This window comes from Hoplias malabaricus, chromosome 17 (genome assembly GCF_029633855.1).
Source record: "Hoplias malabaricus isolate fHopMal1 chromosome 17, fHopMal1.hap1, whole genome shotgun sequence".
NCBI classification, from domain to species: domain Eukaryota; kingdom Metazoa; phylum Chordata; class Actinopteri; order Characiformes; family Erythrinidae; genus Hoplias; species Hoplias malabaricus.
The window spans coordinates 2,060,303-2,077,802 of record NC_089816.1 but is presented as its reverse complement, the minus strand read 5'-3'; the positions used below and the strand labels follow the sequence as shown (position 1 = coordinate 2,077,802).

At 40.0% G+C, this 17,500-nt stretch overlaps 1 protein-coding gene across 3 annotated transcripts in view; it reads left to right on the top strand.

Moving 5' to 3' along the window:
* elf1 (E74-like ETS transcription factor 1) overlaps positions 1 to 16,647 on the top strand; it is a 65,692-nt gene extending 49,045 nt beyond the window's left edge. For 2 of the 3 annotated variants that reach the window (XM_066649803.1, XM_066649802.1), the window contains exons 3-9: positions 6,370 to 6,541; positions 7,295 to 7,402; positions 8,176 to 8,337; positions 8,817 to 8,900; positions 9,857 to 10,049; positions 11,431 to 11,787; positions 12,487 to 16,647. In XM_066649803.1, coding sequence (XP_066505900.1) covers positions 6,370 to 6,541; positions 7,295 to 7,402; positions 8,176 to 8,337; positions 8,817 to 8,900; positions 9,857 to 10,049; positions 11,431 to 11,787; positions 12,487 to 13,246 — 1,836 coding nt within the window. In that variant the 3' untranslated portion in view covers positions 13,247 to 16,647. The remainder of the gene's footprint in view (positions 1 to 6,369; positions 6,542 to 7,294; positions 7,403 to 8,175; positions 8,338 to 8,816; positions 8,901 to 9,856; positions 10,050 to 11,430; positions 11,788 to 12,486) is intronic. The other variant, XM_066649804.1, reaches the window with a different exon arrangement.
* The last annotated feature ends 853 nt before the right edge of the window (positions 16,648 to 17,500 follow it).

Genomic DNA, 17,500 nt, shown 5'->3' with positions numbered 1-17,500 from the left:
CTCTAATCGTCAGTCGTGCTGGATTGGGTTTTGCAGAGTCAATAATTACCACCATAAGTCAGGACATCATGTAATAACAGTGGAATTATGTTAAGCCTGGATGTCTGAGTGCAGCTACTGCTGATGGTAGTGTGTGTGTGTGTGTGTGTGTGTGTGTGTGCGTTCATGTGCTGATAGTATCATACCTACAAAACTCAAAACACACTTTGGGGCAGATTTTCCACTCGTACACGACCAGGCTCTAAACTCCTTGAACAGAGAGATTCCTTTAAACCAAAAATTAAAAGCCACAGTGATGTTTCAAAATCACCAGTGAATCTGACATATATAAATACATATTTTTTTTTTCAAACCGTGTAAAAATGCATGTTATAGATTTATATGGTTGCTACCCGTGGAGATATCTCCGCAAACCAGGCTTTTTCTTTTTAATTTGTTTTTCTGTTGACAGGCAGCGCTTTTATATTAAGGGACTTTTATGGTAAATCTCCATTTTTGTGGCATTTTCAACATTTAAATATTACTTCTTCCCTGTATTGTTCAGCCCTAACCCAGTTCTGATTCTGTGATAATGCTTCCTGTCTTTTGCAGCACATTAAACTGGAACAGCATGGGTTAAATGTTAAAAGACGGACAAAAACTGGGTCAAAAAACATATTTATGGAAACAGGTGAAGCTGGCAATAATGGTTAGTGCTTGCTCTTGCTGCTGAAAGTAAATAGGAAGAAGAAGAGCATTTTGAAGAGGGGAAGATACCTTAGGTCACGTGCCTCATGTAGTGCAACAGGAACAGGGAACTCAGATATGCAAATCCACAATCTTTATGTGACATTTTGCTTTTAGATATGTGGTTTATGACAACCCTGACGAAGAGGCCTGTTCAGAATCGCAGCAAGTGTCCATGCAGGCAGCGGGCCTCTATTTCTGCACTATTTAATGAAGAAGGAAGTTTCTAAAATAAAATGAAAGGCTTGAACTTAACGTAGCCTTAAGTGTAGCGTAGCCATCAGTCAATGAAAAAATATATATATTAACTGTCTGAGTATATCTCAGCCAATCAGATTTCACACCATGTGGGGAAGGGAAGCTTCACATTGTGGGCTCTAAAAATATTACCCCAAACTGAGAGAACGTTAGGAGGTGCTACACTCTGTATAAAATGCCACACTACATTTGGCACAGGTACAGATCACGTTAATGGTAAATCATCCGAACAAGTGCACGTACATCAAATAAAGTAATGTTTATGGCAAAAAGGAAACCTCATGTAGCCTCACCATTTATTTAGCCTTTGGCTTTTGGCTTAATATATCTGATATACAGGAGGATACAAGGGAGGATTTGCATTGCGTTGGGGGATGATTAGGTAAATGTCTAGCAGAACTTCAAAAATGTATTTTGTCATACTCTTACATTGCTGTGAGTGTGTGATTGCTTACAACAGGCGTAGGAGCATCAACTGCCCAAAAAGCTGCTTGATTTCATGAGTAACATAAGTGACACCATATAAACTGCTTAGAAATGTTTGCATTAACTTCCATTGAAGGTTAAGGATTCTTTCTCCTGTTCTGTTCTGTTCTTTTCTGACAATAAGAGTGTTATTGCCCTTCTGCTGTGCAGTGCAGTGCTTAGGAAACTCTGTTTATATGTAACAAATTAATGATTTTGGCCTTCGGCTCAGGCACGGCGTTCCAAACACCTCAGATTCCTGGAGGATGCAATAACAATAGTGACTGGTGCCAAGAGACTAGGAGAGCAGAAAAACAAAACAAAACAGAACTAATAGAAATAGAAGCTATAGAGGCGTACCTTCCTGTAAAGCCTTCAAAGATGCAAGGATTTGTGCCTCCTGGGACAGTGACGATATGCAAAACAATCATTTTAAATTTGGACCACCACCCAAAACAAAACATTTGGGCCTGTTGCACTTTGCTGCCCTCTCCTGGTGACAGAGGCCAGTGTCTGTTTGTTTCTCTGGCGCTGGGAACAATTGTATTTCACAAACTTTGCACTTTGATGGCTCTGAAGATTCAGTGGTAATTCAGTGGTAAACGAGAGACAGAGGGAGACTTACTGAGATCTCTAGTAAAGCTGCAGAATAGATCCATTTGACATTTCTGGTCTCACTTAGATGTTTAAGCAAATTACAATTTATGACAGAAACTTGTTAATTTATTTTTATTAAACATTTAAAAAAAGAACTGAAAATATTCCAGGTGTCACCCAACTACTCACCCACTTCTCTGATCCAGGCATGGAGTGTGTGAGGGATTGATGATTTCCATTTAAAAAGAGAGTAACGAGGAATAAAGTTCAGATTGGGGCCGAGTTTTCTTCAGGTGAAATACCAATAATCGCAGTAAAAGGAGGTGGAGGAGTAATAGGTGTGAGCAACTGTATCAGAACTAGTTATAGAACAGTGGGCATTGCCAGAGCATATGAAATAATGATGCTGTAGCTGACCTTTATCACACACTGGACTCACATCATCATCTATTCGAGCAAGTCTTAGCTTTGTCATGTGTGTTCGATGTAGGACTCTGCCCAGTCCAGGTTTAGAGCAAACGGAGGACGAATGAAACCGATATTGAATCTTTTCCCACAATCCATCAGACGGTCTCTCCTACTATTTATTATTTTTATATTTCCTATAAATTGCAGCTCACATGAGATGAAGCCTCAAATTGCTTTGTTGTCCCCGAATAAATCAGTTTGTTTTCCATAAAGCTGGTCCCCCGCATGGTAACGACCGTGTTTCGTATTTTAAAAGTGTTTGGAAGGTTGTGTACAGAATCTTTAAACTGGGACGTCCTCTTGGTGTCAGTTTTATAAAGTGAAGAAAACCCTTTGGACAGAGTGGTGTATTTCTCCTTTGTCTCAGAGACTACAGAGATGTTAAGGAAACCTCTACTTTTTATTTCTCTGTGGGGCAAGAAGGAAGGTAAAAGTCCTTCAGAAAGCTTGTCAGACTTTTTGATAGCTTCGATGGACTCGAGTACAATTTAACATCGTCTCTAAAGCTGTTATATCGGACCCTTAAAGGTCACTGGTGCAGTGCTTCTTCAGAAAGCATCTGCTCCATTGATTTTCATTCATATTCTGGAGCAGTCATTCACCTTGTTCGTGGACAAAGAGCTAATGGGATAGACTGTCTCTCTTCTCACTGGAGTCTGACTAAGAGCTTGTACTGGACAGCCGGGCACACACACACACACACACACACACACACAGGAAAAACACCGCTGACAGAAGCAGAGAGAAACTTCAAGAGTCATTCCACTTTACTCGCTCTGCTCTAGTCTTTAACATTCCTCCTTTATGAATTTGGTAGAAAACTAGTCTGCATCCATCTAATGAGAACACTCACGTCTCCTGACACTAAAGAACATAAACCATGCCATAAGACCGGAGTCATGAAGAGTTGGAACAGACGGAGGGAAAAAAGCATTAAAGAAAATGAAATAAAGACCAGTGGAACATTAATGAAATGATTGTTAAGGGTGGGGTACATAACGGTTGTGTAGTTGAGCTCCAGTTATTTCCTGTGTTCCCCCCTGAACTATGGCATTGTGTTCCCCACCCAAACACATGACCGCTTCAGTGGAAATGAAGAGGGCGATGTTCCTGGCATTGCTTTGAGGCCTGATTACGTTTCCTTGGAATTATGAAGCTTCCTTCTGATTCGGGAAGCAGTGGAATTTCAGCATTTTCTGAAAAACATGCCACACTTAAGGTGGAGTGGAAAACACTGTGCTGCAGTGTAATGTCTGTACACTTTAAGGAGGAGTGGAAAATATGAATAAGACTTATAGGTGCCAGAATTTAATAGCTGCACCGTTTAAGGTGGACTGGTGGTGCCACAGTTTAGTTGGGTTTGAGGTGGAAAGGAAAAATGGAAGAAGCTTGGGTGTCTAGTTTGTAACTGCTGCACCATATTTAAGGTGGAATGGAATATTCAAATAAGAAACTGTGCCACAGTGTCACTGATGTACAATTTAAGGTGGAACATTTGATTAAGACATAGGTGTGAGAATTTTTAGGGTGGACTGGAAATGTAATAAATTAACTGCTTTTAAAGTGGAAAAGAAAAGTAAAGGTAAATGAAAGAAGCTTGGGTGTCTAACTCCTGCACTATTCATGGAATGTTTTTTTTTGTTTAGGGTTTTGTCGGAATTGTTGTTTTGGTGAAGAATTAATATTTTCTTCGAATGCATAACTACAGCTTCTTCATTAAATCTCCACTGATGTAATGGCTGTGTGTTGCCCTGTAGTTGACACATTGCTGTGCTGCAGAACTCTGACTGTGTGTAAATTTGTTATGAACACCCCATTAGTCCTGGATCCTCCCTGAGCCTGAACAAAGATGATAATTACGATGCTCAGTGACCTTCAAGAATGTGAAAGTACACTATGGCCTTTTGGCATAATTTGCACACATGAGATTACCACTATTGAGCACAGCCAATTACCGGAATGAAATCATGATCTGCAGTGTACAGGTTATTGTGGTAACGATCATCCATTTTTGAGAGTAAATTGAGTATAAAATGAATGTAACTATTAGTTAAAGGTGGCGGAGTGTGGCATTAGTGTTATCACATTATAGATGAACATTATAAAAATGTTATATCACAGAAATTGAGTGTTACTTACATCTAAATATGTTTACAGCTTATAACAGTCTCAGCTACATGTAACAATACATTTATCTTTCTTTTGGTCTTCATTAGAGACTGAGAAGGTTTTTTTTTTTTACATCCTAGAGATATTTATTGATAAATTTGTTGAGCTAAAACAGCTTGTATATTGATGTTATGTTCTCAAACACCTGCTTTTATACATCTATTATTTGTCATTTGTACAGTTCAAATAAAATAATCAAACTACCTTAACAGATGGCAGAAGGTTTGATTGTTTTGAACATGTTTTAAAATGGGGCGGCACGGTGGCGCACTCACACAGCTCCAGGGACCTGGAGATTGTGGGTTCGAGTCCCACTCCGGGTGACTGTCTGTGAGGAGTGTGGTGTGTTCTCCCTGTGTCTGCGTGGGTTTCCTCCGGGTGACTGTCTGTGAGGAGTGTGGTGTGTTCTCTCTGTGTCTGCGTGGGTTTCCTCCAGGTGACTGTCTGTGAGGGGTGTGGTGTGTTCTCCCTGTGTCTGCATGGGTTTCCTCCGGGTGACTGTCTGTGAGGAGTGTGGTGTGTTCTCCCTGTGTCTGCGTGGGTTTGCTCCGGGTGACTGTCTGTGAGGGGTGTGGTGTGTTCTCCCTGTGTCTGCGTGGGTTTGCTCCGGGTGACTGTCTGTGAGGGGTGTGGTGTGTTCTCCCTGTGTCTGCGTGGGTTTCCTCCAGGTGACTGTCTGTGAGGAGTGTGGTGTGTTCTCCCTGTGTCTGCATGGGTTTCCTCCGGGTGACTGTCTGTGAGGAGTGTGGTGTGTTCTCCCTGTGTCTGCGTGGGTTTCCTCCGGGTGACTGTCTGTGAGGGGTGTGGTGTGTTCTCTCTGTGTCTGCGTGGGTTTCCTCCGGGTGACTGTCTGTGAGGGGTGTGGTGTGTTCTCCCTGTGTCTGCGTGGGTTTCCTCCAGGTGACTGTCTGTGAGGAGTGTGGTGTGTTCTCCCTGTGTCTGCGTGGGTTTCCTCCGGGTGACTGTCTGTGAGGGGTGTGGTGTGTTCTCTCTGTGTCTGCGTGGGTTTCCTCCGGGTGACTGTCTGTGAGGGGTGTGGTGTGTTCTCCCTGTGTCTGCGTGGGTTTCCTCTGGGTGACTGTCTGTGGGGGGTGTGGTGTGTTCTCCCTGTGTCTGCATGGGTGTCCTCCGGGTGACTGTCTGTGAGGAGTGTGGTGTGTTCTCCCTGTGTCTGCGTGGGTTTCCTCCGGGTGACTGTCTGTGAGGAGTGTGGTGTGTTCTCCCCTGTGTCGGCGTTGGTTTCCTCCGGGTGATTAGGTTTCACCCCACGGACCAAAAACACACGTTGGTAGGTGGATTGGCGACTCAAAAGTGTGTGCGTGTGTGTGTGTCACCTGTGAAGGACTGGCGCCCCCTCCAGAGTGTATTCCTGGCTTGCACCCAATGATTTTGTGTAGGCTCTGGACCCACCGTGACTATGAACTGGATAAGCGCTTACAGATAATGAATGAATGAATGAATGAATGAATGAATGAATGAATGAATGTTTTAAAATGAGCAAAATTATCTGCAAATATAATGGGATAATTTAACTTTAGGAGTTTGATACAACAATGTTAAGTAGTCTTATTATGTTTTTAATCAATCTCAAATGTATGTTTACTTTAACAAACGAGTAGAGTTTTTTATGTTAAATTTAGATGTCCTCATAGCATTTTGTTTTTGGTGTGTTTTTCCTTTTCCCAGCTGGATGATCCCTCAGTTTTCCCCGCCGTTATTGTGGAGCATGTTCCTGCTGCTGACCTGATGCAGGTTTACTCAGGACTGGAGGCAGATGAAGTCACCAACGGTATCATGGTGGACACAATACAGGACGTAGTGGAGGAGAACATCATGGTCAGAGACGTGGGGCTGTCCGGTGAGTCCACTCCCTCATCCACTGAGAGTGTACCACAGAATAGACTGCTTCTAATTAAACAAAGCATGACCAGCTTAATTAATACACTCAAAAATACATTATATATCTGCCGCCTCATCCATCACATTTATACAATATAATTTTGTCAAATATTACCACAATTTAACCATCATCGTGGTCAGGGTCAAAATGACAATAGGACCACGAACAGTAACTTAAACACATTTAAATAAATTCTTTTTAGTATGCTACAATTATTAGTTAATAAATGTAACACATAGAAAAGGATGCACAGAACATAATCAGCTTTTTAACTGCACACATTTAGACACTCCTCATAATCATCATAACCAGTGAACCACTTTAAACTTCACCCACTTGGCACACAGTGTGTGTACTCTCCATAGAAAATCCATAGTGAGCCTTAGCATCAGCCTAAGGCCACGATTCCCAATGCTAGGCAGAAGCTAGAGGGTTATAAAGCCAAAGATTATTGAGCTGTATTTTTTTCTGGAGTGATTAAGCACCGTCTAATACCTCTGGGATAAATTGAAGTGGTGTTTGAGATCCAGAAATGATCAAATATTAATGCCTGACTTTACTAATGCTCTTGTGGTTGCCATCAGACTCTAACTGAAATTTTAGTGTAGAAGTGTAGACGCTGTTCCTCCAGTAAAAAAAAAACAAAACCTCCGGCTGCTGTAAATACTTAGTTTGTAAATAAGTAAAAATATAAACATTTATTTTCTACAGTGGAGACTCCAGTCTCTGGAGCGGAGGATAATATAGAGACCACTGAGGCAGCGGAGGCTTTGCTGAACATGGAGTCACCAAATAACATCCTGGACGAGAAACGCATGAGTATGTCCTAACACAATGACTCTGTGTATCTGCCATTAATATATGATCAAATCTAGTCTATGAGTGTAATATGTCTCAACATTAGAACATTTTAAGAACAGAATGAGTTTATTTTAGTATTTCTAGATATTATTTACTGATTTAAAGTACATTTATGTAGAAAAGCGATCACTAAATTGAAAATTTTGGTTATTTTTAATAACATTCCTTTATTTTGATGCTAAACTTGGCATAATCTTAAAAGTAGCAAAGTCATCTGCCAATGATTTACAGTGAGATCATTTTCCTTGATACGTCTATTAAAATAAGAGCAATAATGTATTTAAAAACTGAAATCATCAGATCATTCATTCATTCATCTTTTGTAGCCAGGAATGCACCCTGAGCACGGCTCATAATCGAATATTTAGAAAAAGAGAAGTGTCAGATGCTTCTTTTATCTGAAGCGCCCCAGACAGTGGCTTGAGGCACAGATTGAACTCACAGCCTCAGGAGCCGGGAGCTGTGTGAGAGTAACACCAAGGCCCCATTTTCAATGACCTACAGTGTGTTTTTTGTGTGAACAGTGTGTGGACGCCAAAACACGTTAAAATTTTTAAAACATAAATGAATCTGTGTGTATTGGGCCTGTTGCGACATTCTATTTAGAAATATGGTGAATAACTTGGAACATTCTTATAATTAGAAACATTGAGGTGTGATAAAAAACCTTTTTATTCACCATATATTACAGGTATATCACATTGTCATTGTCTGAATCTTATTGAATGTAGTTCACCCCTATGGAGTTCTTCTGGAGCCTGACCTGGCCTACAGTTCCCTGAGACCAGAACAGCTTTCGACAGATTGTATGGATGTCTCACTGGACGAAGAAACATCCTCCATGGATGAGGTTCCCCAGAAAATTTCCTCCAAACCAGCTAAGAAAAACAAAGGTATTGCAGGAGCCGGAGGACACCGCAGAGGGCGCTGTAGATCCATATTTTAAAACACTTATGCTGTTTTGCCATTTTAAAATAGATACATATCATTGCTTACACGTGCTTCACTGCAAAAGGATCTCTTATGAATAAGTAAATTCACCTTAAATCTGTATGGCTCTAATTGAGAGATAGTTGCCGGACTAATAACACAACACTTTCTGGACCTTCTGCTTGTTTTAAATGATTTTGTCCAGTGGAAGTTTCTTATTCATTTAACAGACGATTTTACTTGTTTCAAGAATGAATGCTGGAAATGAACAACATCGTTTAAAATGATTTAAAACAAGCAGAAATGTCCAGAAACATGCTGGACAGTTGTTTAATATTCCTGCAACAATCTCGTAATGAGAAATATTAGATACGTGAGTAGATTCAAGATAATCACTTACCAGGAGAGGCTTAATCACACGTTCTCCTCTTTTTTTCTGCAGTTCGCAAACCCAGAATAGTGCGTCCCTGTTCCCCCATAACCACCCCCTCACTCCCACTGAAGAAAAAGAGCAAAGAGGGCAAAGGTAATAAACCCAAAGAACATTTAATTGCTTGAAATGTACTCAGTCGTGGGTAAAGCAACACTAGCGATTATTCTTATCCTAAAATAACAGCTTCAAACTCATTGACGTGCAGAAGGAAAAGCCTTTGCCTTGGTTTCTCTGGGCTCAGCACTGCAGAACCTTTTCTATTGTACAGAAAGAGAAAGAGTATATCATCAAAGTTTGAACAGACCCTTGCATCTTCGTTTATTTCATGTTCTATGTTTAATACAAAAAAAAGATGAAACAAAGAAGAGAATAAACAAAAACGATAAGCACAGATCAGGAGAGGTGTTCCACATTTGTTTGAACAAAAATGTCTTTCCATTATCTTTCCATTATCTGAATGTAAACAGGGTACATAACAGCAGCGATATACATCTGAAAGTGATCCCCCCGCCACACACACTTCTTTGTTCTTACCTCGTTTTCATTTTCCTATACACTCTCCCTGGCTCCGATGGGGTTGGTCTGGACCTGCTTTAATTGATGAGGTGCTCTCAAAGTGCTGTGGTTGTGAGGGAAATAAAAGTGATAGTGGGCTGGAGGGCACATCGATGGCGTCCTGATAGAGGCCTTTATGCACGAGTCCCAAAGCTGGGAACATACATATACATCACCCTGACACTCAGAGCACCGCTGGTCGACTGTTTTTAACCAACTTCTGGCCAGAACACATGACAAACAAGAGTAATCTACTGCCCAGGTTCTCTAATTAATTTCCAGGCTGCCGCACGGGCCACAGCCAAATTGATTGATTACGGTTAGGGGGAAGAATGCTATAATTGCACCTCTGCCAATTCTGTTTGTTAAATAAAATCCTGTGGAAGTCGGTGTGACATATGGACAAGTTTTAACTTTTAATGAGTCGACAGAGGAGTTAGTATGTCACTTTTTTTTTTAACACCCCCTCACTGTCCCTCCTTCTGTTAACACAGGTAACACAATTTACCTATGGGAGTTTCTCCTGGCTTTGCTGCAAGACAAGAACACCTGTCCCAAATACATCAAATGGACGCAGAGAGAGAAGGGCATCTTCAAGCTGGTGGACTCCAAGGCCGTGTCCAAGCTGTGGGGAAAACACAAGAATAAGCCGGACATGAACTATGAGACTATGGGAAGAGCACTCAGGTGACAGGATATGATTAAAAGTTGTCTGATATCAGTCATGTCCAGCTCTGAAGTTATACACTGAAATCTATTTAATACCTACACAGTAAATTCACGAGTGTTAAATCAACACTATTCGTGTAATAATCTAACATGCTCAGTGTTAATACTAATAGGGTTGATATAACACTGGAGAATTTGCTGTGTATTTAAAGAAAACATCTTAAATCTAGTCAAAATACAGTAAAGTCTTAGGCAAGATGAGTTTATTTATAGAGCACCTTTCACACAGAAGCAGTTCAAAGTGATTTACAGAAGAAACAGTTCAATTAAAAGCCAGAATAAAAATCATAAAAGTCCAATAAAACAATTACATAAAAAGAGTAAAATGATTAAATCAATTTAAAATGATACAATAATAAAAGAAAAGAACTAAAGAAGTGCCGTTACAGAATAAAAAGTGCAGAGTGTTTTAAACCGAGCTGTAGCTCAAACAGAAGTGTTTTAAGTCTTGATTTAAAAGTGTCTAAAGTCGGGGCTCTTCTAATGTTCTCAGTCGGTTCTGTTCTGTTTCAGAGCGGTGCCGGAGCTAAACGCTGCCTCTCCGTGTTTAGTTTTGACCTGAGACAGGACTAACTCTAGTTCCTAAAGATCTGAGAACTCTGCTCGGCTCATATCTCTGTATCAGATCTGATAAATACACTGCTCCTACACCATTTAGACATTTATAACCAGTAATAACACTGGTCTATTACAATATAATTCAAGCTATTTTTCACCAAAGATGTAAAACAAGTCAAAGAATCTAAACTGAAAAAGCTTAGTGTATTTTTCTTAGAACAAACACATGATGAGAAATATTCGATTTGTTGACCAAGTTTTAATTATTACGCTTGCTAATGTAAACCCATCTGCTGTACGGAGAAACCATGAACTGTACCTTTAAAAAGCATCAAAATCTTTCCTACAGCTGTATAACTATAACAAAGCAGACTTTATGTAAATGTTAATATGCACAGGACGTATACAAAGTACTTTGACCACCTTTTAATATCTTCTTCACCTTTATTGCATTTTGGAGCGATTATCTTCCTTCTGTTAATTAAATCTTGAATCTCCGGTTTTAAACATAGTTTAAAAATAAAGGCTGCCTTTTAAATCATGATAATAATAAACTACAGAAATTAATTATATTCATTTTCATTCAGATTTAAGAATGATTCTTTTTCTTTTCTATGAGATTGTGTTCTGACAGCGAAGATATTTTTATTTTCAATCATATTTCACACAAACACACACACACACACACACACACACACACACACACACACACACACTCATCCTGAAAGCAATCATCCCACATTTATTAATTTTTTTATTTAAATTCTTCTCTCTAACTCAGGTATTATTACCAGAGGGGAATTCTAGCAAAGGTCGAAGGTCAGCGGCTGGTTTATCAGTTTAAGGAGATGCCTACAGACTTGGTGGTCATTGATGAGGATGAGGATCAGTGTGGAGACTCTGGCCCTGGCTTCGGAGGACAGCGTGCCACAACTCACAGTCGCTCGGTTAGTCGTGGGACGTCTAGAGCTCATGCGAAATTACCAGGGCAGCAGCAGGCCAGGTCCATGAAAAGAGAACTGTGTCCTGGTCTTGTGAACCACAACGGCAGCACCAAACAGAGCGAAATACTACAGACTGTACATGTCCTTCAGCCAAACCAAGGAGCAGCCGTCCCTGCCCCTGCACACACACTGAGGTGAGAGACACAGGAATATAATATTCAAAAATAAATGACAAAGCATTATTTCTTGGAAAATACAGAGTCATTCCCTTATTATTTTAAAACATTTTCTCTAGGTAAATTCTAACAACTAGTCAAACAGTCTTGTATTATTCTTACTTCAATCTCTGCACTATTATACCCTTTATAAACTAATGAACACAGTTGTCTGGGGCTTGTGACAAGCCTTTGTCAAAATACCATAAGCACCATTCTCCCAAACAGCCTTGTTCAAAATGACCGGTTTCATTGCCTGTTCCTTTAAATGAGACCGAGCCACAGATCACCCCAGCTCAAGTGCACTGCAGTAAGAAACAAACAAGCAGAAGCTTAAGTTTTTAATCATTTTTGCCTGGTTCTCTTTATTCTCCTCTGTGTTTTGTGCAGATTTAAACTCGTGTCTGTTTTATTCTGTTTACCTTTGTGCTCTCACATAAAAATAGTTCCTGCTCTGTGATTGGACAGACGGATTGGGGGTGGTACTTCAGAATATTTCATTTTATCCTATGTTTTCAGCCCACAAAAAAGAACGTTTAGCTAAAATCTTGTTTAACTGTGAGTTGGGAGGCACGCTAGATTTATACATTAATGTGCAAATGCCCTAAAAAATTATAAAAAATCAAACCTTTCATTGACACATATGCAACCCCCCCCCCTCTTTTTTTTTCTCTCCAGGACCATCAACATGCCTGCCACAGTTCCCATGGTCCTGACATCTGGAGCACAGGGAGGAGCTCCAGTCACTCTTCAGACTGTGCCCTTCTCATCCATGCTGAGCAATGGAGACTCTGCAGCTCAGGGCTCTCCACCGCGGGTCATCCTCACCACTGTGCCTTCATCAAGCTCTGGGAACAAGGAGGTTGTGACCATCCAGACAGCCTCGCTAACCACAGACAGCAGCAGCATCTCACCACAGCAGCTTCTGATCTCTAACTTGAGCTCGTCCACAGGAGCGGTCATCAGTAACACACACCAAAATGGGGGCTCTATGAATGGCCTGACTCGTCTAGTCACTCTCAGTCAACCCGTAGTTGCCCAGCAGCCGGGAACAGTTATTGCCACAGTGCTGAAATCTGGAGAGCTCCAGAACCTCCAGGTTAAAGAGGAGATGCTGGACCCTCAATATTTCCAGTCCCTGGTCAACAGCAACCCCACAGCACCCTTCTGTAAAGAAGAAATAGAGGCTGGAGCAGCTGAGCTCAGCCACAGGACTGTGATCATTGGGGCCCTGAACGGACACTCGGACCCAGGCTCAGACCCTGGATCGGACCTGGCCCCCAGCCCCAGCGAAGGCCTAACGCCTGTGGAGGAGCTGGAAGTAAAGAGCGAAATTGCCAAAGATTCACTAGAGGGAGCTCAAGGCCTTGAGGAGATCACCATCCATATCCCCACCTCCCAGTTCATCCAGGTCAAGGCAGAGATGTCCGAGAACTAGAGGCAGTCACAAAATATGCTGCACAATTGGAAAAAAGTCTTTGTAAGTGGAATCGTATCAAATCTAGTCATTATTTGTAATGTTTCTCATTAAGGGAGTGTTAAAGGAATATTGCAAGGGTACTCAACCTATTTCTACATGTTTTCTGGATTCTTCTAGGATATTTTTAACAGTTTTTTTTCTTTTTAAATCAATGTAAAGGTTTTTTTCCATTGGCAGATAATTTCATTTATTTAATGTTTTAAAGGTGACGTTCAAGATTTTAGTCGACAAACAATTCAGATGTTTCCTCACCATGTGCTGCTCTCCAGTTGGTTTGCGCTCAAAACCGGTCTAATGTGTTTAAGAAGCCCCAGTGTCTCTAAGAGTAAAAAAAAAAAAAAAAGGGTCTCGGTCCAGTATGCTAGGCTTTCTCTCTCTTCTCACGGCAGTAAAACAGAATTTTGGAGGTTTTTAGACAAAGAGCCCTCCAAATATTGAAATCCATGAAGTAAGATGAGCATATTGCTCTATCCCTGCTCCATAGGTGAGTAATATTGACTTTTTTTTAGCTGTGGAACTCTAAATTCAGGAGACAACTAACTGCATGAAAGTAAACACAGACAGAAAGAGTTCAAAACTAAAGAACTGGAGTAACACATGAGTTTCCGTTGTAATTCAAACAATGAATAAAAACGTACAAGTAAAATTTCAGCATGTACAAACAACAGTCGTTTTTTTCTCGTCCTCAAACTCACCGTTCAACCTTAAAAGACACAGCACTTCTGAATGTAAACGAATGAGCGAGCAAAGATTCCCCTCGATCATCGCTGTACCCTTTAATACCTGAAACAAGCAATATTATCTGCCCATGGAACAAAATTGTCTTTTTGTCTACAAGTAGGTTGAATAGTGTTATAATATTCTTACAACTTCCTAATAGAAATATCAGCCATATTGACTACATTAAGTTGTTTTCACGTGCTAAGGTCATTTTTCAGTGTGACAGTTGCTGGAAGATTGCTGCAGGACCCTTGTTTACTTGCATCTCTTGTGATATTGTGCCTAAAGTTGAATATTAAGGGATATTTCTTGGTGATACGATGGTCCCTTCCTGACAATTTGGAGCCCCACCTCTCTCCCCAAATCAGAGGAAAAAGCCACTTTTTTTTCGGACCAGGGATATTTCCACCACATGTGCCAGTTCAGACATTTCTCTTTCTACCTGCTTCATCCCAAAGACTCTCTTTTAAAACACTCCATTTAAACAGGGGTTGAAATGTATGACGAAGTGTTGACGGACAACTGCTATAGAACCAAGCACACACACACACACACACACACACACACACACACATTTGAGATCTGAGAATAAATTGAGCTCATAAGCCCGACAAATGTGGTACATTCACCAGTGGTTTTTGCTGATAAAGATAAATGAATGTGACTCATATGTAGAGAGAGTCCAATATATATTTTTGAATATATTAGGCTAAGATTCACATACGTAAAGATTCTCTTAGATTCACATTCAAAACACTTTAACATGGTCCTGAATGGGCTGATTTTATACACCGTAAACATGGGGTTACTATGAAGATGGGCATTCCCTGTCCCCAGAGACAGTTTAATTAGATTTAGAATTGTTTGTAAATATTTACTGAGTATAGAAATACAAATATTACAAAATGATGAGTATTTTTCCCCATTACACTTTAATCCTGTTAATATGAATTGTTAAAATGAATGCCATTGAATACAGAATATAAATACTTATATATAAAGGGTATACCATTTAAGATTCAATATATGGCCACACTTTTATTTATTTTGTGAATTTTTCAAAACTCTGTATAAAAAGCCTCATTGTTGTTTTTCTTTATTATTGTAACAATGCAAGAACGAGGGAACACACCGCGTGGAGTTATTCCAACGATATTGTAATTTCAGTTGGAAAGATTGCAGTTATCTTTTCACATTTTATCTCTTTTCCAGTTTAAGGGGATCGTGTAAAAACATAAAAACTAGAAGGAGGAAAAATAATAATAAAAAACAAAAAAAAATAAGACTTTTCTAGCTTAATGAGATTGAACTATGCTTCAGTGTCAACTGTGATACATATAAAGCCATTATTTTTACAGACATTATATTTTGTTTCGTGTTTTGTTTTCAGTCTTTAAGCTGACATACTCTTACCCCACCCGAGTGAGACACAACCATGATCGCGTTATTACTTTTAAAATTATATTTGCTGGGTTTCAGAACCAAATCTGATGTGAAATACTGTCTTAGGAAGTGGATTCATCTTAATTTTAGACCCGTTGCAGGATTCGGAGTAAGAATATTATAAAAGTCTTCTAGTTTAGTGATTTTGCCAGAGACAGTGATGTATTACACTGACAGATGAGCAATATTTCTTGAAACTAGTCAAACATTCAGCAAGTGGATTAACACATTTTGTCTCGTGTGGAATGGAAAAAACAACTTCTACACGGGTCAAGTGACTTAAACAGGATTAGAATGTGTACAAATATGTAATTCTTAAAACAGTTTATTAATGAGAATGTTAACTTAGTCACTTGCTTTGAGGTTTATTTTTTTTTTAGTGTAAGTGTATTTGTAGTCCTCTCACATCTAATGTAGTTTTCTGTGTACATCTCGCACAGCACACTTTCTGAGTCTTTGCCGTTACGTGCCTCCTCTGGTGGATAGTCTGCATGTTGTACTCGTATTGATTCTGGACTCAATTTGTGCTAAATTGGTAGCGAGTGAAGTTGCAGTGGGGAGTGAGTGTGTGCTCAAGTCAAACTCCTTATAGGAATGTCTGTCCACTGGCCAGTTATTTCCACTCGCACAAGACCAAGCTCCTATGTGTTTGAGACGGAGAGCCCTATGGACCCAAAACTAACAGGCATGCTAACATTTCAATGCAAATCACTTGACAAACAAAGGCATAATAAGAGTCTCTAAAAACAATCTGGATTCCTTCTTTTATTAGAAGGTTAAATGAACTTCTAATAATCTGATAGAAGGTTGTTGTTCTATTGACTCGTTAAAAGTTCACTTAACTCAATTAAACCAGATTTATTTTATTTTTAAACGTGTCATGGCCTTTGCTCTATCATTTTCCCACTAATAACCTGTCTCCTCCTCTACTTAGGTGCATCACCTGGGCCTGAGCCTCTTTAACAGTTCCTTAAACGATGCCAATACGTCAATATGCTCAGACAATCAAAATGAAATATACAAATGGTAATAAGACAATCAGTTTACATTTTGTAGCACAGTTTTTAATTGTCTTAAAGACCAGAATCGATCACACAGTCTCTGGGGTAAAAGTATGCCATCCCTCCATCTTGCCTTCTTTGCGGGCGTTCTTTTGTTCATGTCATATTAAATGTAGAATATTTTTTTTTTTTAAGGTGGAAAAAAAAATACAATAAAGCAAATGTTGCTTTAATGAAACAGATTTGTGCGCTCCCATTCACTTCAGCCACGGCAATTAAATCCTTATTTGACAGGATCATCTTCTCTGACAACTGCGGCACCGCGGGGGGGATCCTCACACTCTTCCATCCGAGGGAAAGCAGGTTGTTCTCTCTCTCTCTTTCTCTCTCTCTCTCTCTCTCTCTCTCTGTTTTTTTTAAATCTGGTAATATGAATTAACACAAAACTTTCCTGTGAGGTCAGACCTACTTCCAGAACATCTTGCTGAGAGTTGGGTGCTGAGAAAAAGAGAAGGAGGGGAAGGGGTGGTGTGTGTGTGAGTGTGTGTGTGGGGGGGTCTTTTTCCAGCCATATGTGCTCCAAATCATCTCGTCTGTTCATTCTCTGAGACTAAAGAGAGCCGATGAAATGTTACAGAGGACAAGATGACTACAATCTGTTAACAATACGACAGAGGGAAAAACAAGCTCAAAAGAGCAATTGTTCAGGAGCTGTTTTGTATAAATCCCTCCGTAAACTCTGAGCTCTGACGGCAGTGCTCTTTGCTCCCTGAGACCTTTTGCTGGCAGAAATAATAATCAGTTTTAACTAAATGCACATGTTCACTAATGAGAGTGTGTTTATATTATTCAGGCAATGGCCGTCTTTTCTGTTGGGTTAAGGAAGCTACTGAATAGCCTCGAGAAAAATGCTGATTTATTTGCTTCTACAAGTGAAAGGAAAAGAGCAGCGCGGTATTTAACCCCTAACTACAAGCTTATTATTCAGGATTATGCTATAAATGATGCGGTAACTTATCATTGTAAGGGGCAGACACTTCCTAATTCA